This window comes from Pantherophis guttatus, chromosome 6, assembly GCF_059756535.1.
Source record: "Pantherophis guttatus breed Tessera chromosome 6, ASM5975653v1, whole genome shotgun sequence".
NCBI lineage: Eukaryota > Metazoa > Chordata > Lepidosauria > Squamata > Colubridae > Pantherophis > Pantherophis guttatus.
The window spans coordinates 55,212,764-55,240,656 of NC_142068.1; the positions used below are offsets into that span (position 1 = coordinate 55,212,764).

General features: G+C 35.1%; 1 protein-coding gene across 5 annotated transcripts; it reads left to right on the forward strand.

Annotated features, from left to right (window-relative positions):
* On the forward strand, positions 1-27,850 carry ENO4 (enolase 4). 5 transcript variants are annotated; one of them, XM_034440222.3, is made up of 14 exons: positions 1-244; positions 5,632-5,760; positions 6,757-6,947; positions 10,268-10,404; positions 15,124-15,293; positions 17,238-17,369; positions 18,470-18,535; positions 19,822-19,881; positions 20,327-20,494; positions 20,738-20,863; positions 23,287-23,482; positions 24,373-24,440; positions 25,612-25,729; positions 27,566-27,850. In XM_034440222.3, the coding sequence occupies exons 1-14, from the start codon at positions 62-64 to the stop codon at positions 27,697-27,699; spliced, it is 1,878 nt and encodes a 625-aa protein (XP_034296113.1). In that variant the 5' UTR covers positions 1-61; the 3' UTR covers positions 27,700-27,850. The 5 variants fall into 5 exon arrangements, with proteins under 5 accessions (XP_034296113.1, XP_034296114.1, XP_034296115.1 ...); XM_034440223.3 differs by having other exon boundaries at positions 6-244; positions 17,241-17,369; XM_034440224.3 differs by lacking the exon at positions 19,822-19,881 and having other exon boundaries at positions 6-244.
* The last annotated feature ends 43 nt before the right edge of the window (positions 27,851-27,893 follow it).

Genomic DNA, 27,893 nt, shown 5'->3' on the forward strand with positions numbered 1-27,893 from the left:
TTGGAAATCTCGGGGCCAGGCCGGAGAGCGTTCCCGTTTCCTAGCGACCGTCGCGGGGCTCATGGCGCGCCGGCAAACTTACACGGGGAAGGAACGGCCATCGGAGCCGGATCGACGGTTTTCTATCATGGATCTCAAACAGCAGGCTGCGGAGTATTACCGGAGCAACGAAGTACCGCAGCGTTTGGAGGAAGTACTCAACACCATGTTCTACCAGCGTCCCGGGGATCTCTACGGTTATCTGGTAAGCGGCGCTTGGCCGGTTGGCGCGGATCAAAACGCGCAGGCGCACTAAATGGAGGCAATAGCACTAGCAGAGAGGGTTTTGGGAACTGGCCATATAATATAGGTAATCCCCCACTTACAACAATTCATTTAGTGACCATTCAAAGAGTTCAACGGCTCTGAAAACAGTGGCTTGGACCGTTTTTTACACTTAACGACCGTTGCAGCATCCCCATGGTCACATGATCAAAATTCAGATGCTGGGCAACTGTTTTGTATTTATGACGGCTGCAGTGTCCAGGGGTCATGTGATCCGCTTTTGACCTTCTGACAAACAAAGTCAATGGGGAATCTAGATTTACTTAACAACCTTACTTAACAAATGCAATGATTCACTTAACGGTGCAAGAAAAGTCGTTAAGTGGGGCAAACTGCACTTAACAAATTTTTCACTTAGCAACATAAATTTTGGGCTCAATTGCGGTTGTAACTCAAGGACTACCTGTAACTGAAATCTGTTTCTCAACCTCAGCAACTTTAAGAGGTAGGGACTTCAAACTCCCGGAATTCCCCAGATGGAATGCTGCTGGCTGGCTGGCTGGGATATTCTGGGAGTTTGAAGTCCATACCACTTAAACTTGCTGAGGTTGAGAAACACTGAACTAATGGATTAGCTAACAGCCTGGATTTTATTGGATTCTTAGTGCTTCCTGGAAATGAAATAACTCATTGGTTTGTTACACTTTTATGATTTAAAGCAGGCATATTCAACCCACGGCCCAGGGGCCACATGCAAGTTGGTAAAAAAGCAAGTTTTTTATTTATACATATTAATTATGTTATATATTTTACATGCATCCCAAGACAATTCCTCTTTACCCAACGTGGCTAAAGCAAGCCAAAAAGTTGGACACACATGATTTAATGTAGTAATACATTTATTACAATGTAAGCTCAAATGTAATAGTGTCAAGTAGAGACTCATCTTGATGTTCTCTATGTGAAGGCAGCCTAAAGTATAACAAATGTGAAGCCTTTAGCTTTCTTAATCTGGTGCCCTTTTTATGTCCTCGGACTGCTGTAGAAGATATAATAGTTTTGTTGCAATAGATAATAAGTGATTTACTTATAAATTGTTTCTAGAAAGTAAATACAATTGCTAATTTAACAAGACTGGCATCCAGTATTTGTTAACAATAGCGCATCTGAGTTCAGAAGTAGACAAACTGATAGGTTACCATAGACGGCCTTTGCAGAAGCATACTGGAATATAAATCAAGTTAATGATAGCTTTATAAATACAACATTCAGTTCTAAACATATTGTGCCATTCATAACAAACTGAGTATATGTCAAAATGACATGCATATTGTGATTTCATAATACAAATGCCACTGTTGCATAATATCCCAATATCTGCCACAATATGTAAGTTGTGATATTTGCATCATGATATGAATTTTGTCACTTCATACACATACCCCACTTTCTCAGGAATGCCTGTGCACAACAGCTTTAATTATAGTGAGTTCCTATTTTTTTTTAATAAAAGCTTAATTAAGCAGTTACTTGATAGGTTTGGAGTTGTAGAGTTTGGGAACTAGTTCTGTATCTTTTTAGTTTTCTTTAAAACATATATAATTTCAGTACTTTTATTTAAAGAATTTCCAGAATTCTGGCAATGAACAGTATTCTATCTTTTTTTTTAAACAAATTAATCTAGATTGCAAATGAAGGTCAACCTAGATTTTTCAACATTGCCAGTTTGGGATCCTCATTCTAGGTCTTCAGACTTGGGATAGGGTGAAGATCACATATTTTGTTTTGGGTTACAGCTCACCTCCTGTAATTTTATTTTTTTACTGTAACATCTTTCACTGTAGCATAATAAAGCATGATTATACATTGAACATCTTCATTCTTATTGCCAGAAAAAATCTGTCGACTGTTCTCTCCAAGCTAAGATATGAATTCTTTTTTTTTGTACACTTATCTATTATCCTTCATTCTCTCTCTTTTTCTCTGTGTATCTACGTGTATTCTCCCACAGTAACCAATATTGTTAAACTGAGAAAGGAAACCCATCTGAGAATAAACTGCTGCTCTGTGTGCATCATTAAGGAAGAAATATATTAGAATCATCTTTTATATAGTAATAAACTAATTTTGGATGGAACAATAACAAGCATAAAAACAAATAGCAAGTATTCACTCTAGACATCTAGATATTTTTCAATGACTGCTCTTACTTGAGCATGTTTATCTACATGCTGGAAAATGCTGCTTTGTTTCTGCATTTCACCAATGAAAACAAAATTATGATTGACATACCACAATTGTATACCAAAGAGCACTTTGGTATACCCATTTACACATTACTCAAGACTCTTTTATTATATTATAATGTCTACTACTGATTGAAAACTAAAGAGGATATCAGCTCTAGGTGCCATGATGATGAAGTATACTGCTACAGCCACAGGGTAAAAACTGCTTTGCAAACCATGCTATGAAGACTGCCTGATCCTACCATTGGTGTATTTCAGTCCACTAATGCTGAGCCTCAAGGTAACAAATGTTCTGCTATCTTGTTTTCTCTGGCCTTTTTTTTTTAAAAAAGAAACTTGTTTTCTAGAACTGAAAAGAGGAAAATTAGTCTATGGTAGCATATGTCAGAAGAGCCATCAGATCCACGATGTGGCCTGGATGCCCGTGTGTATCACCTCAACACTCCTATTTCCTTCCTTCCTTTCCAACTTCAAAAGAAGCAGAACCTGGAATCTAGCACATTGGTGATCATGATAAAACAATACTTAGCTTAAATATCTTCATCCAAGATTGTGGTTCTCTTCCGGACCCTGGACTTCCAATCCAAATGTTACCCTATGGTCTTTTTAGGAAGCTTTCTGGAGGCATGAAGTTATATAAAACACTGCCATGATAAGCTGTGCCTTGACATCTGTCAGGTAGTTTGTATCACCCAGGCACATCTTTTGAGTTTTTCCATGACCTCCAAAAAGAAAGGATTAAGAAGTAAAAAAAATCTCAGGTGTAAGTACCCTAAGTGAGCAAGCTTTTTTTCAATTTTGAGACGCTTTTCTGAAAAGACTTAGAGTTCATCCTTAAGTCTAATGAAAAAGAATTGGCAATTACTATAGTGGTGTTGAAATAAAAAAAAGAAATCAATAGAAGGAAAAGAGCCATTAGGTCCAAAAGAACTGAAGGTAAAGAAACAGCTAAAGAAACACCAATTGAAAGGAAAACGGACAGGAATAAAAAGGTGCAAGAAAAAGAAACCATATCCTAAAGAAAATATTGACAGTTAAAATCTGAAGCCAGTGTGTAATCTGCTGGGTGCCCAGATCAGCCTGGTTTCCTACATCATTAAACAGTTTGGCAGAAAAGAAAACAAGAAGAGTAACAGTTTGACTCTCGAGTGACATTAGGAGCCAATCACCATTAAAACAAATTCTTTGTCTCCTATCTTAAACAAAGCGAAAGTAAATCCTTTCTCCAGGCCTCCGTTCTTCCAGCTCTGCATATCTCCAGATTCTTTTCTCCTCTATTCCCTCTGCCTGCCACGTACTTCAGCTGCTCTTCCACCACAGTCCTGCACCAACCTTGCAAAGACCTTGCATTGCCAGACCACCTCCTGGTATTGCAAAGCACCTTTCTCTTCAATAATGACTTATTTTGTAATAACTTCTGGGTAGGCAAAGACTGCTCTGGCATCAGTATATTCCTACTCTCAGGCTTGGACACTATGTTCTATCTTCAGTGGTATGATGGCTTAGAGCAGGACAGAAGACAGAATGGCAGGAAAATAGATGTGGGAGACCTAAACTGGTAAGAATTGTGGTGACTTGGATTTGGACTCTTGATCGTAGAACCGCTATCTCAGTGGCTGGAAATAGGCTTACAAATGAGTTTTTTAATAGGGTTAGAAATGGTGGGGACAGGACGCTGCTTTAAAGTGATTCTGCTTCCTCCATGGCTAGTTATAATTGGTGTTGGTGATGAGGAGAGGTCCATTCAGACTTCTTTTATTCAGGGGCCTCAGGTTTCTGGTTTCCCCCTTGTTCCTTCTCCTTCTTAACAACTACATGAGGCCATTGGATAAGGTTATTTGATATTATGAATGAAGTATCATCAATATATTATAAATCTCCACTCCTGTTCCAGGAAGGTGATGCTGTTCAGGTGCCTATCCAGTGTCTGGAGCCTGGATGGGGAGCAAAGTGCTTTTAGTGTTTGTGTCTTCCAGTCAAAGGTGACTGCTGGCAACTGTCTGGACAAGACCTTGCATTTTTCTTGGCAAGATTTTGGAAGTAGTTTGCTATTGCCTGCTTTCTAGGACTGACAGAGTGACTGGCCTAAGGTCACACAGTTGTCTTTGGCCCTAAGATGGGTCTAGTTTCCCAGTTCCTAGCCTGGTGGCTTAACCACTTCACCAAACAGATTGTCTCACAAGTTGAATCGGTTTGGATTTCCCACTCTGGTGGGGCTTTGGTGACTTGTCATCCTTGATACTCAGTGGGATAATACACCATCAGACAGAGTTGGTGCACAATTTGGGGGTCCTCCTGGATTCGCAACTCCTGGTAAAGCAGGAGATAGCAGCAGCTGTGGTTGGAGGAGGGCTCCTCTGTTCAAGTTGTGATCTTTCCTAGACTGGGAGACCTTGCTCACTGACACTCACATTTTAGTTATCTTTTAGCTGGATTAATGCAGTGTGATCTACATTGGTCTGTCCTTGAAAACGATTTGGTTCAGTTCGTCCAACATGCAGCAGCTTGTTCTGGGTTCTTCATGTTTTGCCTTTGTTACACGGCTGATGTATGAGTTGCATTAGCTTCCAGGTGTCTTCTGGGTACAGTTCAAAGTGCTGGCTATTATCTTTAAAATTCTAAATTGCATGGGTCAAGGTCACTTGCAGGATCACCTTTGCTTGAGGGTATCGATCTGTCCTAACAAGTTCCATACCTTAAATGTTGCCATCTGGTAGGATCTCAGCTACATGCCTTTTCTGTGGCTGTACCCAAAAAATGTTCAGAATATGATGTTGTGATTACCTGATTGTTCATCACAAGGAATCAGTCTGAAGGAATTATCAGGTAGAAACAAGGTTACGCATACTAATCAAACACAGAAACTTAGCTTGAGTATTTTAGATAGGCTGGACTTCACAGCAGAATCTGTCACAAACTGATTGAAAAGAGTACAGACAATCTGCTTCAACTAGGGTTGAAGCAGATCATACACCATTCAAGATTTTTTTCTCCCCAGTCTATGGCTACAAGAATTAGTAACTAAATGAACCACCCAAGAACTTTAAGGTAAAAAACAAATTGTAATTGTATCTTTTAAAGCCTTTGAATCTAATTGCACTAATTACTGGTCTTCTAGGCAAACTTCTTCTCTGAATTATCAAAACCTCCAGTGATATGCAAATTAGATGCTAAAAGTGTGCTGGATGGAACTGGCCGACCAACATTAGAAGTTGAAGTCTTTTGCCGAGTTAGAGACTATGATAAGGTATGAGTTGTGTTGCAGTTAATTCTCTATTTGTTTATACAATTTCAAGGGTGACCAACTCCACCAGAACTCTATACAGCTTGTAATTAAATCATTAAAATGAAAATATATGTGAAAGAAAAGCAATACAACTGACTGGAAGACAGAATCAAAAAGCAAAGAGGCTCAGCCACCATCTTAGCCCAAATCATTCATTACAATGAACACTTCTGACCTAGCTTGATTATCAATTGGATGAGGAAACGATATAGCAGGTCAGATTATTACCTTCCTGTTCAGTATGATCCTGATCTTACTTCCACCTTACTCCTATCACCTTTGTATGATTGTTGTTTAAAAAAAATATACAGTTTAAATACATTCCTGTTGTATGTGATTTCTGTGCCTAAAGTTTTGATTTCCTGTAGTTCGATTAATTTAGTTGAAATTCTATTCTCTCATTTTGCAACTGGGAAAATGTCCTTTTATATTATTTTATAACGCCATCTAATATTGTGGAGAAATTATAAAAATTAGTCAAGTTTTCAAATTTTCATTTGAAAATATATTTCATTCATTACATATGCATTACATAGTTCATTAGTTAGAAGAATTAAGATTACTCTCTTTAATTTTTCTTTCGCTTCTTGAAAAATGGCATTACGTTTTGTTCAAGATATGTATTAGGGCAACATTATAAAATATATTCTCAGAGCATTGATGAATCAAAACTTCACATAAAAACTGTTGTTTGTGTTAAAAAGAACTACATTAAAACTATATAGAATAAGTACAAGTGAAATAAAATGCTTTGAATAAAATTTTACAAGAATTAAAATCTATGAATTACCTTGGATAAATACTTGAAGTGAGATAAGTTTATGATATTTGTCAGTGGAAGTCTCTGGAAAAAAACATACATCAATAATAAAAAAAGCTTTTAGTAGAAAGTAATTTCAATGTCATGTTTTCTATTTGAAATTTCAGTAATAAACATCTTTAAATATTGTTGCACAGATTATTTGTTCCAGCATGATCTCATGTCATGCTGAAATTCTTGAAAGTGCTTCAGCAGAAGCAATTGATGCAGATGAAAAGGAAAGATACGAATCTTTGAATACAGCAATTGAATGGATAAATGAATCACTGAATGAAATGCTCAGAGGCCTTCAACCTAGTGACCAACAAAAGATTGATGAGTTATTAGGGTAAGTGCCTCATATTTATTTTGTTTGCTAGGAAGTTTTTTTTTAAAATTTAAAATTCCATTATGTTGTAATTCAGCATTTGCACACAATACACTTGCGAACTTGAAGCAGTATTCTTTAATAGTTATTAGGACATGTTGTTACATAAGTCAGTGTTCACTAGTCAGTAAATCCTGCTATCATAAATGCTCATTATCTAAAAAGTTCCATCCACTAATAGCAATACTGAATGAATAAAATAAATCCGTGATATAGGTACCAAGAAGAAGGAGGGAGGATGGCAGCAATATGAGTGGCTAGATTTCAGGGGCTGCAGTAATACAAGAGAATACAATGCTCTCCATGGATTTGGGAATACAGCTCCCATTATCTGTCACTGGACGTGCTGATGGGGGCCCATGAGAAATATAGATCAAAACAGTCAGACTCTACCTGTATAAATTTTATTTTAAAAATTACATAAGTAAATGATAAATATGAAAATATATAAAGAAAAGTTAGAAAGAAATGAAAAAGATAACAGAAAAGTGTAAAAAGCAATTTAAGTAGAAAAGAAAAAGAAAAAATTGAACACACAACTTCCAATTTTCTCTACAGTAATTATAAACAATGGATGTTATCCATCCTCCCTCTTTCATTACAAGGTTCTGTCTCTTCTATGCATGCAGTGTGCTGCAGCCACCAAAAAAGCCAACACAATCCTAGGCTGCATTAAGAGAGGGATAGGACCAAGATCACATGAAGTATTAATACCATGTTATGATGCCTTTAATTAAAAGAAGGTCTAGGGCTGAGATGATAGTTGTGTTCCAATATTTGAGGGGCTGCCACAAAGAAGAGGATGTCTTTGCTATATTCCAAAGCACATGAAGGCAGGACAAGAAGTACATAGTAATTTTTTAAATCTACATTATTCTTAACTTTATTATACCATAAAAACCCAAAACCTCAGACTCTATCTAGTTGTTTCCTTCTCCAATTAATACTTTAAAAATGAATACAGTATAGGATGCTATATATTTACTATTCACAAACTGATTATAAAAACGCATACAGGCATAAATTCAGTTGTAGATAACTAAAAATATAGAATTATTCCTTTTTATATAGGAACTGAGATAAGGTTGCTATAGTTTTGTACTGGTTAATAGACAATGCGGCAATAAAGGTTACAATTATTTTTTTAGACTTTTCACAATATATTTAAATAATAGACTGATCATAACTTTTTTTTTGCATTTTATAGTACTACTGTAAGATTGACATAAAATACAGCTGTAACATATAGGTGACTAAACAATACAGCTTCCTGGAATGCAAATTTGATTTGTATCTATTGTTGCATATCTTTTCTTTAACTTTCCCCTTTATTTGTATGTGTAATACTAAGCTCAGTTTCCCTTCCATTTCAAATTTAAACAGATCAAGACTTTCCCTAATAATCACAGGTTTCCTTATAATAAATAAACCGGCTAAAATGAACATCAAAGATGTTGATTTGAGGAATTGTTCAATTACTAATGATCTTTAAATCAGTTCCCACATGGAATAATTTTAAATACTGAATTAACTAAATGTCTTCTCTCAATGATTTCTACCCTATATGTTCTTCCTCTTCCAAGAGGACAGTTGTGCCAGTCAAAAGCCAGCTGATGAAATCTCTGAAGTGGCATAAAACAATAATGTTCCCACTTTAATCATGTGGATGATAGATTGTCGTAGTTGGCATTGCAGTTGCAGAACTATATTTCTTTCCTACACTATCCTACACTTTTCCAGTAGCAGCACCGAAAGGAAACTACCGTATTTTTTGGAGTATAAGACGAACCTTAAAAGGGGGTGAAAACTTAGGTGCATCTTATACACCAAATGTAGCCCCGCCCACCCACTGGCCCCCACCATTTGGCCTCTGCCTCGCAGCAGTTATCTCCTTGCAAGCAAACAGCAAGAAAAAACAGCTCCTTTCAGCTTCAGCACAGCCTAATTAGCACAAGTTGATTGGATCGGCCTCCCGACTCTCAGCTGATTTGTTTTCAGCTGTTTTGCGTTCTGCTGCTTGCTGCAAAGAGGTAAATTTGCTGGAGGAGATTTTTTTTTCCCCTTGTGCTAATCAAGCTATTCTGAAAACGAAAATGAAAGTAAAGCAGGCTGTTTGCTGTTTGCTGCAATGAGGCAAAATTGCTCAGAGGCAGAGAGAGATTTCTTTTTCTTCTTTTCCTCACCAAAGGTGTGTCTTATACTTCAGTGTGTCTTATACTCCGAAAAATATGATAATAAGCTACCTGCATTTTAATGAAATGTACTTTAATGATATTATATCATTTTCACAACTCTACTTGAAACTTCCTCAAGGATGCAGTCCAGTGTGTGTTTGCTCAAAAGGGACACAGAATAGAGCAAAAGTTCAAGCAGCGTGAACAAGGAATGTAGGATGTTTTGCCCCAGACATCTGGAAGGTACCAGGTACTAATCATTAAAAAGACTACAATTTCAAAAGAAGATGATTTTCAATCCTGAAGCATATGATTATGGACACTGTGCTATGAGTGGTATCTCAAAGCACTGATACCTACCATCCAAATATTAGAGAATTCCAAGAAGAAGAAGGCAACCATATAAGTATGATGGTTTCAAATCATTTTCAGTTCTGAAGGTAAAAAACACTATTTGAAAAGAGATAAAATTATGCATTTTGTGCACCAATTCTAGACAATAATCTGGAAGAAACATTTTGGGCCAATTCTCAAGGCCTGTTTGATGTACATAAAGAATTTATGAATTTTGGTTCCTCCAATTGGTGTGTATAATCACAAGGATTAAGAAGCAACATCAGAGTAGGAAAGTTTTAACTTCCGAAAGGTGACAGACATGCAGTAAATGTGTACATACCCTGTTTTCCCTCAAATAAGACATCCCCTAATAATAAGCCCAATTGGGCTTTTGAGTGCATGGCAATAAGGCCAAGCACTTATTTCAGGGGTTCAAAAAAATTTAAGACAGGGTCTTATTTTCAGGGAAACACGGTACAAAGGTGTAAATATTTATAAAGCTAAAAATTGCAATATTTATCATTCACAACACTTTCCCATTAATTTTATTTTAATTGTTTATTTTAGCATTTTGCAGGATTTCTTGTTCCTAAGGAAAGGGAAATTCAAAACTAATAACAATACCTTGAGCAACAGACATTCAAATTCAGGCTCAAAATATATGTGGAGTATGTTTTTGTGTGTCAGAACCCTTCCAGCTTATGACATTGTAAGCTTTGTATTTGCAAAATATCAAACAATGATTAGTCATGCTATTTCCTTTTATTGCAGTGATTATTTTACAAGGAAATATGAACAAGACAAAGAAAAAAGAGAACCTGCAAAAGAAAAAGAAAGTCAGGAAATGATGGCCCCTGCTTCTCCAATGGCCATCGTACCTCCTGGAAAAAAGAAACCAAACAAAACAGGTTAGAAAATGAAATTAGAATAAATGAAATGGTCTTATACAATCATTCAGTTACTTCTGGTTCTTCATGACCTGCTGGACACTAATTTTCCTGGATTGTTCTCTCAGTAACTCATTTTTTAGTTCTTGAAAACTCCTGCTTGCATCATGAATGATGGTAACTAGCTACCTTGTCTTCTATAGGTCTATTTTTTGAGTCTCTTTAATTTTTCTAAGCATGAGGGGCTTTCCATGATTTTGTGTCCTCAATATTTAAGCTTTAGTTTCATTGTTAGTGTTATCTGCACATTGTAATTGGGGTAATGAGGGAATATCACACACCTGGCCATGGAACAGCTGAGAAGCCAATTGTCCCATTACCTTTGGTCCCTTAACAAGTGGGAGGCACATATGCAACTGCTGTAAGTCCTACACCGTTCACCTGAGTTGGATGTACATACCCTCAACTTAAAGCTGACAGTCTGCAGTTAAAGCACATTGTGTTTGTTTCATTCCAATTCCATTGTGGTGGTGTATAGAGCCAAAGATGTTAGAATTGTGTCGATGTCCCAATATTTCTGGACCTGACTGTATTTCATGACCACAGTCACCATCCTTATACATTCCCTGCAAAAGGAAACAGTTTAGGATCCAGTGGTTCAAAAATTGGCTTTACCTCCCTGTTTTGTGCCTTGTATATTTTGATATATTTTGTATATCAAATATATGTATTTTGACATATATTTTGACATATGTTTTGTGTCTTGTGTATTTTGACAACATAGGTTATGTAGACAGTAACACAGGGTCAATCAAAATGGAGTCAAATGTCTATACACCAATGCACAGAGTATGAGGAATAAACAGGTGAATTAGAAATTCAAGTAAATGGGGGCAGGTATGATATTCTTGCCATTATGGAAACTTGGTGGGCTGAAACCCACAAATGGAACATACAGCTAGAGGGATATAAATTATTTAGAAGAAATAGACCAAATAAAAGAGGAGGTGGAGTTGCACTATACGTAAGAAATAACTACATCTCTACACAAATAGAGCACAACAATGATGAAAATTATCTTGAATGCATTTGGGTCAATATTAAAGGGGGGGGGGAATGACATTGCCATAGGTCTATACTATAGGCTACTCAACCAAACAGAGGAAGTAGATGAACTTTTTGCTAGTCAGCTAACTAAGGTATGTAGGAAGCACATCACAATACTAATGGGGGATTTTAACTACCCTGACATCACCTGGGAGACAAACTCTGCACCAAGTGGAAGATCCAACAGGTTCCTAACAAACCTAGCAGACAACTTTGTTTCCCAAAAAGTAGATAAGGGAATAAGGGGATCAGTCATATTGGACTTAATTCTCACTAACAGAGATGAAATGATAGAAGGTGTTGAAGCTACAGGAACCTTGGGGGCAAGTGATCATGTAATATTGGAATTCAACATTATGCAAACACATGTAGTAGAACAAAGTCAAACTAGAGTCTTGGACTTTAAGAGAGCTAATTTCAATAAACTTAAAGAGAGCTTGGGAAGGATTCCATGGATGAGAATCCTCAAGGAGAAAACAACTCATAAAAGCCCAGTCTAGCACAATACCAATGAAGAAGAAAAATAATAGCTCTCAAAAGAAACCAGCATGGGTGCATAAAGAACTCTCTGACAAATTGAAAGACAAAAAGGACAAGTATAAAAAGTAGAAATAGGGGCAAAAAACTAAGGCAGAATATCAGCAGATAGCCCGAGCCTGTGAAGATGAAGTGAGGAAAGCTAAGGCTCACAATGAACAAAGGATTGCTACAAAAGTAAAAAAAATAACAAAAAAAGTTTCTTCCAACATGTTAAGAACAAGAAAAAAGCCAAGGAAACAATTGGTCCATTGCTGGGAGAAAGTGGCAAGAAGGTGACAAGCAACAGGGAGAAAGCAGAACTACTTAACTCATTTTTTGCATCTGTCTTTACACAAAAGGAGAAAACAGTCCAACCTATCAAAAACACCACCACAAAAAACAGATTAGGAACACAAGTTAAAATAGGGAAGAAAATGGTAAGTGAACATCTGTCTACTCTAGACGAGTTCAAATCACCAGGACCAGATGGATTACACCCCAAGGTTCTGAAGGAACTGGCAGACGAGATCTCAGAACTGCTGAACTATATCTTTCAAAGATCCTGGAGCACAGGGGAACTGCCAGAGGACTGGAAAAGAGCTGATATAGTTCCCATCTTCAAAAAAGGAACCAAATAGATCCAGCAAACTACAGACCAATCAGCTGGACCTCAATACCAGGGAAGATTCTGGAAAAGATAATCAAGCAATGAATCACCGAACACCTAGAAGCAAACAAAATAATAACCAAAAGCCAACATGGGTTTGTCAAAAACAGATAATGGCAGACTAATCTTATTGCATTCTTTGACAAAGTATCAAAATTAGTGGATCAGAGGAATACTGTCAATATAATTTACTTGGACTTCAGTAAAGCATTTGATAAAGTAGACCATAACTTACCACTAGATAAAGTAGAAAAATGTGGGTTAGACAGCATCACCACCAGATGGATTCGTAACTGGCTGACCAACCACACTCAACGTGTAGTCCTCAATGGAACTGAATCTAGATGGAGGGAAGTATGCAATAGGGTGCCCCAAGGCTCTGTTTTAGGCCCAGTACTCTTCAACATCTTCATCAATGACTTGGACAAGGGGATGGGTGGGGAACTCATCAAATTTGCAGATGACACCAAGCTGGCAGGAATAGCCAACACTCCAGAAGATAGGCTCAAGATACAGAAGGATCTTGACAGACTTGAACATTGGGCGCTATCTAACAAAATGAAATTCAACAGTGAAAAAAGTAAGGTTCTACATTTAGGCAAGAAAAACAAAATGCACAGGTACAGTATATGTGGTACCTTGCTCAATAGTAGTAACTGTGAGAGGAATCTTGGAGTCCTAGTGGACAACCGTTTAGATATGAGCCAGCAGTAAGCAGCAGCTGCCAAAAAAGTGAACATAGTTCTGGGCTGCATAAACAGAGGGATAAAATCAAGATCACATGAAGTGTTAATACCACTTTATAATGCCTTGGTAAGGCCACACTTGGAATACTGCATTCAGTTTTGGTTGCCACGATGTAAAAAAGATGTTGAGATTCTAGAAAGAGTGCAGAGAAGAGCAACAAAGATGATTAGGGGACTGGGGGCTAAAACATATGAAGAACAGTTGCAGGAACTTGGGTATGTCTAGTTTAATGAAAAGAAGGACTGTGTTCTGATATCTCAGTGCTCTGATATCTGCCACAAAGAAGAAGGAGTCAAACTATTCTCCAAAGCATCTGAGGGTAGAACAAGAAGCAATGGGTGGAAACTAATCAAGGAGAGAAGCAACTTAGAACTAAGGAGAAATTTCCTGAGAGTTAAAACAATTAATCAGTGGAATAACTTGCCTCCAGAAGTTGTGAATGCTCCAACAATGGACATTTTTAAGAAGATGTTGGATAATCATTTGTCTGAAGTGGTGTAGGGTTTCCTGCCTAAACAGGGGTTGGACTAGAAAACCTCCAAGGTCCCTTCCAACTCTGTTATTCTATTCTATTCTATTCTATTCTATTCTATTCTATTCTATTCTATTCTATTCTATTCTATTCTATTCTATTCTATTCTATTCTATTCTATTCTATATATTCTTAATTTACTGCAGACACCAGTGAATACCATATCTGAAGATGAGGAAATAATGTTAGTAAATACATATTTTAAAAAACTCTTTATAAATCTCTGAGGAAATATTTAGTTTTTAGACTCTTAATAGTCTCCATGAAAAAGAAAAGATATTTGAACATAACAAAAGTAGAACTTGGCATTTTATGGAATATTTAATTGATTGTTGAGAATCTATGGAGAATATGTCCTGTTCAGACTTGTTGCTTCATACCATGACAATTCATCTATAATTTTCATTAGATGAGCTTTTTGATCATAATCAGGATCAAATTTGTGGTGTGCTTCAAATTAATGTATCAAGTACAGTGTTCTCAGTGTTCTTGAGAATGTTTATGTTCTACTGCTTAAAGAAGTTGTTAAATGATTGGATCAAAAGTCAGATTTTCCATAGCATCCACACTGATAACTAGTGTCAGATTTTCAAACAATGCAGGCTTTTCTTTAACATTTGAGGACATAAATGTCACAGTGGGAAATGATGGTTGCTATGTTCTGTGCTACAAAATTCAGCTATTGTTAAGGTACCCAAATGGGAGCTATATAACTTTCCATATGTACCTTGGAGTCTGATTTTTTAAACATAAATATTATTTTGAAAATCTGTATGAAGTTAAAAAAATGAACATGATGAAAAAGTCAGTAAAGAGAAAATAACATAACATTTTTGTCTAAGAAATAAAATTTCAGCAAAGAGTTTGTAATATCTACCATTAAAACTTTCAGATGATATAAAATTAATGTTAGAAGGCTAAATGGATACATAGGAAAAGTTTAAAATGCACTTAGAATTATATTTCTTCAAATTCTTATTTTTGGATGAGAGTGCCTGTGATTCCAGTTAAATTGTAGATTAAGGAACCTGAAGGTTTCTTTCTTCATTTGTTTGACTTTCAAAGCTTTAATGCAAAAACTGTCATTTTTTTTATTGTGGTCTTGATAACATTAAGCAGAAACATTAAGCAGAAACTGACTACTTCCCTTTTCTCCCTATGTTTATAGGCAAAAAAATGTCTGTGATAGAAAAGCCAATAGTCCCAGCAGAACTCCCTGAACCTGTACTTATGGGCAGTTTGGCTATTGGATGTACATCACTTGCTATTGCAAAGAGTGCTGCAACTGTTCGTGACATACCTTTGTACTCATATATTGCTTTGCTGAAACATGATCAGGTACAATCTGTGCGGTTGCAGAATGCTCGGTTGAAATGGGAACAAGAGATATGACAGCCATATACACAAAACTAAGTCTCATGCTATGTATAGTGAAAGTACTTAATCAATTGTAGCACCCTAGACAATATGGCAGATGTAATTAGCTCCAGTTTGCTAATTTTTTTTCAGTTTGATGAATGCTGCATCTACATTTATGGTCAGCTGAAACTTCTTGCTTTTCAAAAAGTTAAGTGATGAAGCAGAATTTTCAGACTACCATGTTTCACTATAAAAGTAAAACATGGTGGCCTGATCAAGAAGATGATCACTATAAACAATGTATTGTAGGGAATACTTCCCTGTCCCTGTAATGACTTTCTTTATTATGGATAATTATTATGGTTATTATTATGGTAATTATTATGAGGTAATAATTATTTAATAATTATTATAAGAGGTAATAATAACTATGAGGTAATAATAATTTAATTATTATTACTTCATAATTATTACCTCATATAATAATTAATTAAATAAATATTATCACCTCATATAATTATCTCATATAATAATAATTACATGGGATTTACTGTCATCAGATATGATGATGCCACCAGTTTAATATAGAATATATATAGAAACAGAGCAAATTCATTCTGGATGCTGGCTGTTACCTACAGGCATTGATAGCAGTTGATCTTATCTGAGGTTCAAAAATTAAATAGTTAGACATGGTTATTATAGGGAGAGTGCCAAAATTGTTGGCAAATCAAAAAGCAATCTGGGAAGATGGCCTTGGTAAAAACAGTTTTGTGAATGAAAATAAAGTCTTCCTAACTTTCAAGCTCCCAGAATGAGCCTGAAAGCTAACGATAAATCTTTGGTCCCAGTGACTGACTCAGATTGCAACCTGCCAAACCTGTTTGTACTGTTGCTGGGACAACTACATGGTTATTCCTGTGTTTATCAAGAGTTGAGTTCAATTAAGGGAAATGTACATCACTTGGTGTTTCGTTAATTTTGATGTCTGTTATGAAGCAAAAATATAAAACAGCAACTACGATACCTGTTTGTGAATTTCTTGAAAACATTTGGTTGCTTTCTGTGTGTAACTGGGCCAAATGGGCAACTGGAGTGATTGAGCAGAATTTTCTTAACATTGTGTTCTAATGGTATTTAAGCCTTTTCATGACTGATGTGTGTGAACATGATAGAAGAGATAAGAGTAATATATATATCAGGTAGCCATTCCTATCTTCCATCTCTTGGTTTCAGGGCCAGAAGAGTATACTAATCAATTAACCCATTGGTCTTAATTTGATTCATGTATGAATAAACCCATTACAAAACCTAAGCTATAAACTATAATTAACAAGTTCTTCCTTAACCACAATTTAAAGTCTAGATTTGAACACCATATTTGGCCTAACTATATTTTGACTTAGTTTATTGTGCATGTCAGTTCTAAAAGTCAGTGGAATAAACAGGAATCATATTCTAATGTCTGTTTACTCTTGTTTCCTGATTCTGCTGTCAATATATAGGAATATTCCTACATCTGAGTGATATTGAATTGAGGCAAATCCTAATCCTAAACTTGCTTACTAATTTGTGCTGTCTATCCATGGCATACAGAGAATGCCAGAATGAAATAAGGGATTTTTGTATATTGATTTATTATTATATATTTTATTTTTCTGGTAGCTAAACTAGTCTTATTTGAACATTCCTGTCTAAAATTGGATATTTATGATCTTTCATGAAATTAAGTTTTGTCTTGCTAGTCAATCATAGATACAAACAGTACATATACATATGCAAATACAATCAACTTTCCTTTATGATCCAAATAATGTACAAGATAGTTTATAGTAAAACATAATATATGATTAAAGCAAACTAAGAGAGCCAGGCTTTTATTTTTAATATAACCAATGAAATGCTACATTCTTCCCCATTTAGAAGAAGCCAAAAGAACTGGTCATGCCACTGCCAATGATAACAGTTTTGAATTGTGGAAAATCATCACCTGGAAAACTGAATTTAATGAAAGAAGTGATGTTGATCCCTCCTGCCTGGTTAACAGTTAAACAAGTACAGTATGCTGTTGCTCTATGTTGAGAATGATAAATGTTGAAAATCACTCAACATTTTCATTGTATTCACCTTTCAGGATGGAAATGCTGTTTTATCTATATCATTGTTATTTATTAAAACTGTTGACTTGGAGCTAAATTCAAAATCTGTGTATGCGCAAGACATCTCAGAAAAATAACTGAAAATACTGTTATGTTGATAGACTATACAAAATATATATTCAGTAAATAAATATGCAGCATTTCATCTGCATGAAACATTGTAGTTATAGATATAGCTGTAGACATAAGTATAGATAGTTAAAGTAGCCCATCATTTTTCTGGCATTTATTTGAGAATTTCCAATGCCTCTTATAATGAAGGAAAGCAAGCAATAAAACATTAGAAAGATTTAACACAGTTTGCTGTAGAATAAAGAGGATTTTTCTTTTACCAAGTTTCACATTCCAAGATGATCAGTGTTAACCTGGTACAGCGGAAGCATTAGTTTAATGAAAAATTATTAAAAACGTAGTTACAATGGTTCTAAAATGGATTTGAGAAATAGCTTTGACAGATAACTCTTGATCTCCCAGATAACCTTTGAATAAGTTTAACGACAAGATATATGATGATACAGTCCTGCATTGTGGCTGAAACCACAAGTAAAAGAAATGTAATAGTAGGCTATGCAGAAAGTGAGACTACTTAGATATGGTTATCAGTTTTTAATTGGATAGACTATTAGTTAACAAATACATAATTTCTGCTAAAGGAAAACATCACTTAAGTACGTGTAAATGAAATTAACTCTATTGTCTTAGAAGTTACAGGCTGACACAATTGTTGATTAATTTTGTTCATTTCACAGTGTTATATAATAATAAGTAAACCTTTAATAAAACTGAAATGTAATCATATTGAGAGACATAAAATTAAATTAATCATCATTAAAGTATAATTAAATCTCTACATTCCGGTACTAAACATGGGTAAGAATTAGTTAAAATTAATGGCAAACGAGATTTTACAAAGCGCCTTCTCTGATTATCTTAAAGCATGAACCAGCTGATTCAGGAAGATAGTCCTCCTTGACATAATGTTTTATTATTATGCAGGCCCTAAGAAGATGTATGGATATTCAGAAACAGATGTTGAAATTGATAGAAAAAATGAATAAAGAAGTAAGTCAAAAATAATAACATTTATTTAGGACATTCAAGAATGAATGCTATTGAATAAATGAATAAATAAATAAAAAAATAATAAATAGATAAATAAATAAATAAACAACTTAAAAATAAATTAAAAAATAGCCCATTTGGAATTTGAATTTTGAGAAGGAGTGGGGATGGATGGGGGTGATCCTGACAGGACCATCATGGTTTCCCAGGGAGGAGGCAGTACATTCCAAAAAGAATCCCAAATTAAGAGATTGCACAGTCCTGAGTTGGATGGAGGAGAAAAGAAGAGGTTCAGGGTGATATCTCACGTGGCTATATCTGTTAGGTTAGAAGGTTATAGCTTTAGTCTGGAAGATTCTGTCTACTAGTTGTAAACTAATAGAGAATTGGACTCGACTGGATTTCACAGTATCATCTTTGGGCTTAGGTCTAACATGCCCACACTCATAGAAAGGAAAGAAATATCAGCAAGATGGCAAACCTCATAATCTGTAAAACAAATATAATTGCTCAGACAGGCGGCAAAAACAATCCACCAAAGAGCTACTGTTTGGGCGGGGAAACGGAAGCTCACCTGAGAAATGGGATGGAATGAAGAGATGTGGCTGATTGCACAAGAACCTTCTTTTCATTTAATTGCAAGTTGCTATTTTAAACTAATAGGTATTCATTATTTATAATGCTGAGTCAGATAATTGTTGGCAAGGTACAGTTTAATAATGCATTTCTACTTCAGATTAGTGTGGTATCACATACAGTTTATATTCATTTTACCTACATACAGGTAGTCCTTGACTTACAATAGTTCATTTAGTGACCGTTCAAAGTTACAATGGCACTGAAAAATGTGGCTCATGACCATTTTTCATAGTTATGGCCTTTGTAGCATCCCCATGGTCATGTGATCCAAATTAAGATGCTTGGCAACTGGTTCATATTTATGACCTTTGCTGGGTCCCAGGGTCATGTGATCACCTTTTGCAACGTTCTGAACAAGCAAAGCCAACGTGGAAGTCAAATTCATTTAACACTCTTGTTACTAACTTAACAATTGCAGTGATTCACTTAAACAACTATGCCAAGAAAACTTGTAAAATGGGGCAAATCTCCCTTAACAAATGTCTCACTTAATAGCAGAAATTTTGGGCTTGGTTGTGGTCGTAAGTCAAGGACTACCTGTATTTTGCCATGTTGACTCACGTGCTATAATGGTTGACAGTTTGTTACATTTTTCTGCATACTATGTTTTCCTAAACACTTTGTTCTTGAAAAATCCTTTGCAACAGTCTGGTTCTGCAATAGATGGCAAAAAAGCTGCTTCACGAGATGCAGAGAAAAAGATGCTGGTAAGGAGAAAAATAAAGTGGTCCTAAGGTTAAGCGTGATGAAAGATTAAGATTAAAGTTATAAGGGAAAAAGATTAGTAGCTATCCCTGACATACTGTATAATACAACTTATTTGCTGTAAGACTGCATCCTTGCAAATGATATGAACAAACTTAGTACTTGTTTTCATGTCCATCTGGTTATAGAAATTGGAAATAATAACTAGGAAGTTACCTGGTTGGTTTCTTGTAAGTAATGATAAATTATATATAGCTGAAATATTACCATAATATTACCATGGTTTGACCTATGAAATGACCATACATAGAAAGAGCCTTAAAGGAGTTTAAAACAATATCACCTATATAGTTTTGATGGAAAGGTTCAAGAAGGGCAGGCATTCAGAAGTTAGCAGACTATTTTTTGTAAGTTAATATTTGTTTTTTATATATTATTTATTCACAGCTTCCTGTTCCTAAAAAAATATCCCATTTAGGCTGTCTGGTAATGGGATACGACAGTCTGGAACAACCACTAACCTTGATCCAATCAGCATGCACACATCTTTCCTTGGAATTAGGAACAGATATATACTTGGGGATAAATTGTGCTGCTCATGAAGTAATGGACTATGTAAGTTTTATTTTCAATGTTTTCAATAATTTATCATTGGTTTTCCTCTTTTGGCGGAATGTGTTATAATAATGGAGGTGTTGGTATGAGATAAATGTGTAAAACAAATTGTTCATCTAAAATACTAGACTGTTGTAAAAGCTCAGTATATATAATTCCACAATTAGGCTTGACCTTAACTTGTTTTGTTTTTAAATGGATAGCTTCATATTTAATAGGTTTTGTCAATATTTTACACTCTAGAATAAAGGAAAATATGAAGTAATTGTTGGAACATATAAATCTGCTGATGAAATGGTGGATATGTATCTAGATCTGGTTAAGAAATTCCCTTCTATTTTAACATTAATAGATCCATTGAGAAAAGAGGTAAGTTCCTTTTACTTATACATAGATATATTTAAATTTGTATTACTTTTTTAAAACAGCATCTAAAAATGAAAGAAACATGTAGATGATGATGTTTTAACAATCATGCACTTTAAAGAAAAGAATAATACATCGATGAAGGAAATTACACTGAGGTTCTTTCTCCAACAGCATTATTGTGGTCCAGTAATACTGGACTAGTCTTGTTTAAATCCAGTTCAGTGACTTCAAGGGGGTTGTAATTAATTTCCATTGATTTAAAAAGAATTTAAATGACTCATTTATCTAGTTTAGTATTACTGTTTCCTAATTTATGTAAACTGGATTTAAGCATCTTTTTCTAATCATTTACCCATACAATTACAGTTGTTAAAAGGAGCTTTTTGAATCTTGGTTACCTGGTATTTTAGGACACATAAGAAGCCATAAGATATGTACGTATTGCTCTGCTCATATCTCACAATGATTCTGATCAATATTGTAAGACCTAATAACGTTACTCATAACTCTAGGATTTTTTACATCTCATTATTTCACAATGTGAAATATTTATTAATTTGATTTTATTTCACTTTTATTACTTTATTACTTATTAATATCATTATTAAGGTATTATTACTTTACAAGTAACTCGAGGTGGCAAACATACATAATACTTCCTCTTCCTATTTTTCCCATAACAGCCCTGTAAGATGGGTTGGGTTTAGACAGATTGATTGGCACAATATCTCCCAGCTGGCTTTCATGCCTAGGGTGGAACTAGAACTCAGTCTCCTGGTTTCTAGGTCACCACCTTAACTAACTTTGCTTCTGATCCATGCCTTTTAAACACAACACAATGTTTAGTTTTATATTTGATTAATGGTAAGCTTCTCTAACAAAATTATCTCTGATTCCTTCTTAATGTAAACTGCTGGAATCTAGAGAAAACTAACTTTGGAGAAAAAAAATGAAATTGTAGAGTAACTGTAATAGTACGTGGGAATGACCTTGGAAGATGGAGCAAAGAGATGCTGCCTAATGAATGGTCAAAAAAGAGAGAGCGTAGGCCACAACTGCTTAGTGGGACAGAGCAAGAGGTTCACAAGGGACTCTCTGTACATTCTAGGGTTGCAAAGGTGATTGCAGAAGAATTGAACTTTCACACTTGCAAGATTCTGTTAATGTAGCTTAACTATAAAGTGGAATTGGCTTTTCTGCTTGTGTTTCCTGTGTGGTATACCTGAGCTGACAATAATCATCAACAAAATATAAGCTTTTATAGGATACAAATAGTTTGTTGAAGAAACATTATTCTTAGCAATGAGTGTCAAAACAGAGACGCTGAAATGAGCTGATTACTTCCATAATATTATTTACAAAATATGGGGAAAATGTAAGAAATTTGGTTAAGGGAAATTTGCCAAATAACATACGTGTTTGTGTGTTTTGAGGGATGGAGCACAGAGGTATGAATGAGGGAGAAGTCGTTCTATATTTCAGAATGGGAAGATGAGGAAAAGGAGAATAAGAGAAGGATACTGCTGACTCCTCCTTCCATCCACACAATTATCAGTTTCTTGTAAATCTCAAAGTGAAAAGGCTTTTCCATCGCTGCTAAAGATCTTCCACTTAGAGAAAAATAATATATGTGTCTAAAGACCATTGTCTCTCTGTGTGTAGCAATTAATTCTATAGTCAGTGGCAACTGAACCATGTAAGTTACAAATATTAGTTTAAAAAGAACTACAGAGGACAGTGAGGAACTGATACGCTGTGCTCCTAAAATATTGCTAGTCTTAGTAGCTTGCCATAGCTTCATGTTCCATAGCAGTAAAGCATTTAGGATCACAGCTGGTATCAATTCTACTATGAAGTTATTTAGCAGTATACAGAAACACATGTACTGTACATATACATATACCTCCACACTCTACATATATCCTAGCTATTCTCCTTGCCTTACACGTATGTGTTTATACATACTTTTTCTTCTTTCATGTGTGTTTGTGTGTGCATCTTTGTGTTTGTGTGTGACTGTGTGTGGGGATAAGATGTTCTTCCTGTGTATAACAGGCAAGTGTGTGTGTGTGTGTGTGTGTATGTGTGGGGAATGCTATTAATATAGCTTTTGTAAAATTGCAGCACTTTTGCTCTTGCTGACTTGCAACTCTGGATTTCAGTTCTTCTGTTAGGGCTTTTAGATAAATTGAAAGATGGTTTTATTGTGTCCCTTCATTCACTCTAGTACTGAATTTACTGATGTTAAATGTTAAGTGTCTCATTAAAAAAAATTTTTTTTTGGGCAGTACTTTGCCTTCTTGTCTAGAGCTAATACTTGAAACAAATTCCATGTGCAACCACACTTGCCCAATAAAAACTATTCTATTCTGTTCTGTTCCATTCCATTCTGTTATATTGTATTCTTTTTGCTATCTTTACAGGATAGCCAACAGTGGATCCATCTGTGCAATGTTTTGGGTTCTAAATGTTATTTAATTGCAGAAGACTCATGTACGAATTTGACTAAACTTCTGGGTTCTAAAAAAAGCAATATGCCAAAATGCAGTGGCCTTGTCATAAAACATATCAATGAAGCTAAAATTTTGGACCTTATACAAATGACCCAGCGATTAGATGGTGAGGAAAGAACTCTATTTCGAAATTCAATAGTAGCTGTAAAACTATAGAGCTTTTTATGTTTAGTAAACTATTTAATAATTAAACATTCTTACTCATCAAAATTTGCTTTCATTATGGATTGACAGTATCGGGACTCATTTTAAAATACATAAGTTGAATGTTTAGATATAATTCAGCTTTAAGTGCTATAGAAAATTTTATGTATCTCTTTGTGTCACATATTTCTCATCATTCTTTATGGACCTCAAAATGTAACAGATTTAAAAATGTTAATATTCAGATTTTTATTTGTATCAGCTAGAATTGTTCGTTTAAAGAAAACAAAAATCTGTATTCAATAGGAAAAGATTCACTATGTTTATTTTAAATATACTTTTAATCTGATTATCTCTACTATAACAGTTGTGGGGACTGTTAAAAGCAAGTAATACTTTACAAATACAATACAAATACAAATACTTTAGCTTTTCTAGAGTTTTTCCACAATCCAATGCAGAATAAATAAATTTAAATAGATATAAACGTTCAACACTGCTTGGCTGTGGGCAGATGATTTTGTACACTATAAATAAGTCATAATAAAACAAAACTAGATTGCAATAAAATAAAAAAAAATGCTAAATAATAATTGTGTATTTCCAGGACAGCTGTATTAGTTTGCTACCGCAAAACTAATATAAATTTAATGTATTTAAGGAATTATCTATTTAATGAAACTGAAACTTTTCTGGACTAGAGTTTATTTTATTAGTCCATAAAATTTAAATTTATAATAAATTACTAACTCTGGAAGATGCCATAAGACTTTCCAGTAATTTTACAATTAAGACAATGATTTGCAAACTATAGATGTTTTATGAAATTAAAAGCCCTTGCATTCAATACAGGTTGGAGGCACCTTTCCATCTTAGGAAGTCCAGATGGAGAATCTTCTGATGATAGCCTTGCAGACCTGGTATGTATGAAAAATTCCTCAATTGCCCAAAGCTTTTTATCTTGAGTTGCTTCCTAGGAGAAATGTTATCTAGTGAAGAGACATATAACCTTTGAGGAAATTGGCTTTTTGAAGAAAGTTGCCTTTTAAAGCGAGGTAATCTTTGAACATTCAAGGGGAAAACAGCAGAGTAGGCAAGCGAAGCAAACAGAAAATATGTAGTGTCTCTTGCTGACATTTTTAAGGAAAAGTTGAGTAAATTATTCAAACATAGGGCAGTAACATTATTTCCTTGTCTTAATGGACTCCAGTTGATTTTTTTTGTATTAAAGTATAATTACATAGAGGATGTCACTTGAAATGATGACTTACTTAATGTGTCTATTTCCTTTCACCAGTCCTTCATTTATTTTCTTCTCACTCCTGCAATCTCCCAGGTCCCTCCTACTCCCCTTCCTTTCAATAATGTAATCATCTTGGATTCCTTTACATCTGCTTCAGCTTCCTATCTCTTCTCCTAACTTACTACACCAATGCTGACCCCTTTGTTTGAAATATCTGAACAATTTTCTCCTCAAAATTGGACTGCCTAGTAATATTCAGACTTTTAAATTGCAACACTGTTTTTTCCTCCCCTTGTTCTGTGTCCTCCTGATAGTTAGTTGATAACTTCTCCTTATGTGTAAGAAACAGATAAATTATCTACTAGAAGCCAGGTTTTAATTCATTATACTTATTAGATTTACTGTAATGTTGCAATTTAAGAGTTATCTGTATATGAGTTTAAGGATTAAACTGCAGCTCACAATTCAACTGAAATTTTTGCTGCTTTAAGAAACAAATATGCAAATCTTGTATTAATTTTTTTAAAAAGTCCTTTAATACAATTAAACCGTGAAAGGAAAAACCCAGTAAGAACAAAACACACACACATACGTGCAGTAGAGAGAAAAAGGAAGCAATAGATAAAAATATATGAAATATATATTTTTAAACAAAACATTGATCACACAGAATAATATTGGTACTGGCAGTTACAAATTCAGCTCTTTAATTATGAGCTTTCATGTAGGGTTGAAATATATATGGCTGTAATTAAAGCCTCAATTTAATCGCCAAATTAGGTTACTCAGAATAAACTATCAAAGTTTTCAGCTATGGGTTTTTTTTAAAAGAAATTTATTTGTCTTAGGCTGTTGGACTGGGAACCAAATTCATCAAACTGGGAGGTCTTTCCCGTGGAGAGAGGATAGTCAAGTACAATCGACTTCTTGCAATAGAGGAAGAACTAAACAAGAATGGGAGGCTTTGTAAGAACCTCTTTCTTACTTTGTTTTCAGTGCTTAATGAATAAGAACCCAGAGATTGGAGAAAGTGACTGAAATCACTCTGTAGGAGGGAAAGGGAATCAAAAGACTGTAAATAAGCAGTTGCAGAAAACAGGATGACATTTGCCATGAGTTATATTGTCCCGATGATGAGTTATCTATTTATCTGAATGTTAAAGTAAAATTTCTTGGAGGGAGTAGGCCATAACAGTTCAATGCATTTAATTGGCTGAAATCATCACCAAGGGAGAGCATTTTCTGAAAATTCTTAATCAATGAATATTCACATGTTGTGGAGGAAGTTTTAAAATGCGATTCATCGTTTTCCGTATAAAGATTCAAAGAATGAATTGAATTGCAATTACTATGAATTGCATGTACTATGAATTGCATGTACTATGAGCAGTACATGGATAGATAGTAAAAATGGGGATGTGACATAAGCTGCATAAAAAGGTTCGGCCCCTGCAAAATTCAATTAAAACCATTAGTTTGAATTGTTCTTAAACACATGCTGCTTCTTTGAAGCCTATTTTAATTGATCCACAACAATGGGTTAATGATAAAAATAAAGCCAGAACATAGAAAACTGCCTCAAGCCAGATATGGCAATTTGTCCGTAAAAAAACAAACTGCTAACTAGCTGTGGTTTGTAGGGAAACATTCTCCAATCTGGTATTGTTTAGATGCATTTGGACGACACATTTCAGTGTGACCAATAACAGGCTAGGTTAGGGTTCTGGGAGAAGCAGTCTCAATGCATTTGCTGGGTCCCATGTTGAAAAATCATCTCTGGAATCTCAGAGAAAAAGCTTCCAGAACCCTCATTTAGTCTGTTATTGGTCATACTGAAATGTGTAGTCCCCGAATGCATCTAGACCAGGGGTTCTCAACCTGGTCCCAGCATGCCAGAAACTGGGCCACACAAACAAGGAAAGCCCCATCTATGGAATGCAGGCAGTACGCAAAACCACATTCCCTTCGGTCCATGGAAAAGTCTCTCTCCACCGAACTGGTGCTCAAAAGGGGCCGCTGATCTAGATAACACCAGATTGCCCTATGAACCACAACCAGTTAGCAACTTGTTCTTCATAAGAGAAATTGCCAGGTCTGGCTTGAGCCAATTTTCTCTCTTCTGGCTTTATTTTTTTGTCATTAATCCATTGTTCTGTATCTATTAAAACAGGCTTTAAAGAAACAGCATGTGTTTTTGTAATTTTATTTCAAATATTTGGGGTTTTTTCTTCAAATGATTTTGCAACTTTTCCATAAAAGATCATTGGAATGATCAGTGCTTGTTTGCACTGTACAAACCTCTGGGTGTAATTGTTCCCTTTGCTTACTTTTTATACATGGCAGGATCCACAAAGGGACAGAACTCTTTTAACTTGCAAATACAAGTAAATAAGCAGACATTTCATTAAATTGTTCCCAAAATTAGAACATGTTTGTGTTTCCCATGTGTTAATATTGGAGACCTGTGCACATTTGTACTGTACTCTATATTCGTATTTTCCTCTTGTAAGAAATGAGCTGAAATTTACATTCCTTGATAAATGGAGCAGGAATGAATGCAGATATACGTGTCAGTATACCTTCCATTTACTATTGCAGTCTAGTTTAGATTACAGGATGGGCAGGAACAAAAGCAAAATTTTCTGTAATGTGGCATATACCTGATCAGAAGTAAAGGAAAAATGATTGATATTTAAAGTTATGCAAAAACACTTTCTCCCTTCAAACATGAGCATGCATTTAAAACACGGTGCAATTTTCTTTTTTACTATAGTTATTATGTGGCTGTGTATTCCGTTCCAGGTGAAAGAGATGAGTATGAATTTATTGACTTTACTGAAGAGGAGGAGGAAGAAGGAGAAGAGGAGGAAGAAGAAGAGGAAGAAGAATTTGACCACACTGATTCTCTTTCCGGGAGTAGACAAGCTGTAGTCTAGACATTAATGTTTCAGATTTTGCATTGGTTGATTCAAGCTGACCCTGGAATTCTTTTGGGAATGCATTGTGTCTTTCCCAAGACAGCATATGTGATAAAAATGTAAATTTATTTCTCTTATTGTCATTAAAAATATTTTATTTTGGGTTTTATTTTGTCTTCCTGTTGCAGTGTGCAGTGTCCAACACAATGACT

Bases quoted from the DNA above. Each gene is read 5' to 3' on its own strand.
- ENO4 (XM_034440222.3), top strand. From the start codon at position 62: ATGGCGCGCCGGCAAACTTACACGGGGAAGGAACGGCCATCGGAGCCG. The intron at 15,294-17,237 runs GTACAATCTGTG...TTCCCCATTTAG, and splicing joins CTTTGCTGAAACATGATCAG to AAGAAGCCAAAAGAACTGGT. The intron at 25,730-27,565 runs GTAAGAACCTCT...ATTCCGTTCCAG, and splicing joins AAACAAGAATGGGAGGCTTT to GTGAAAGAGATGAGTATGAA.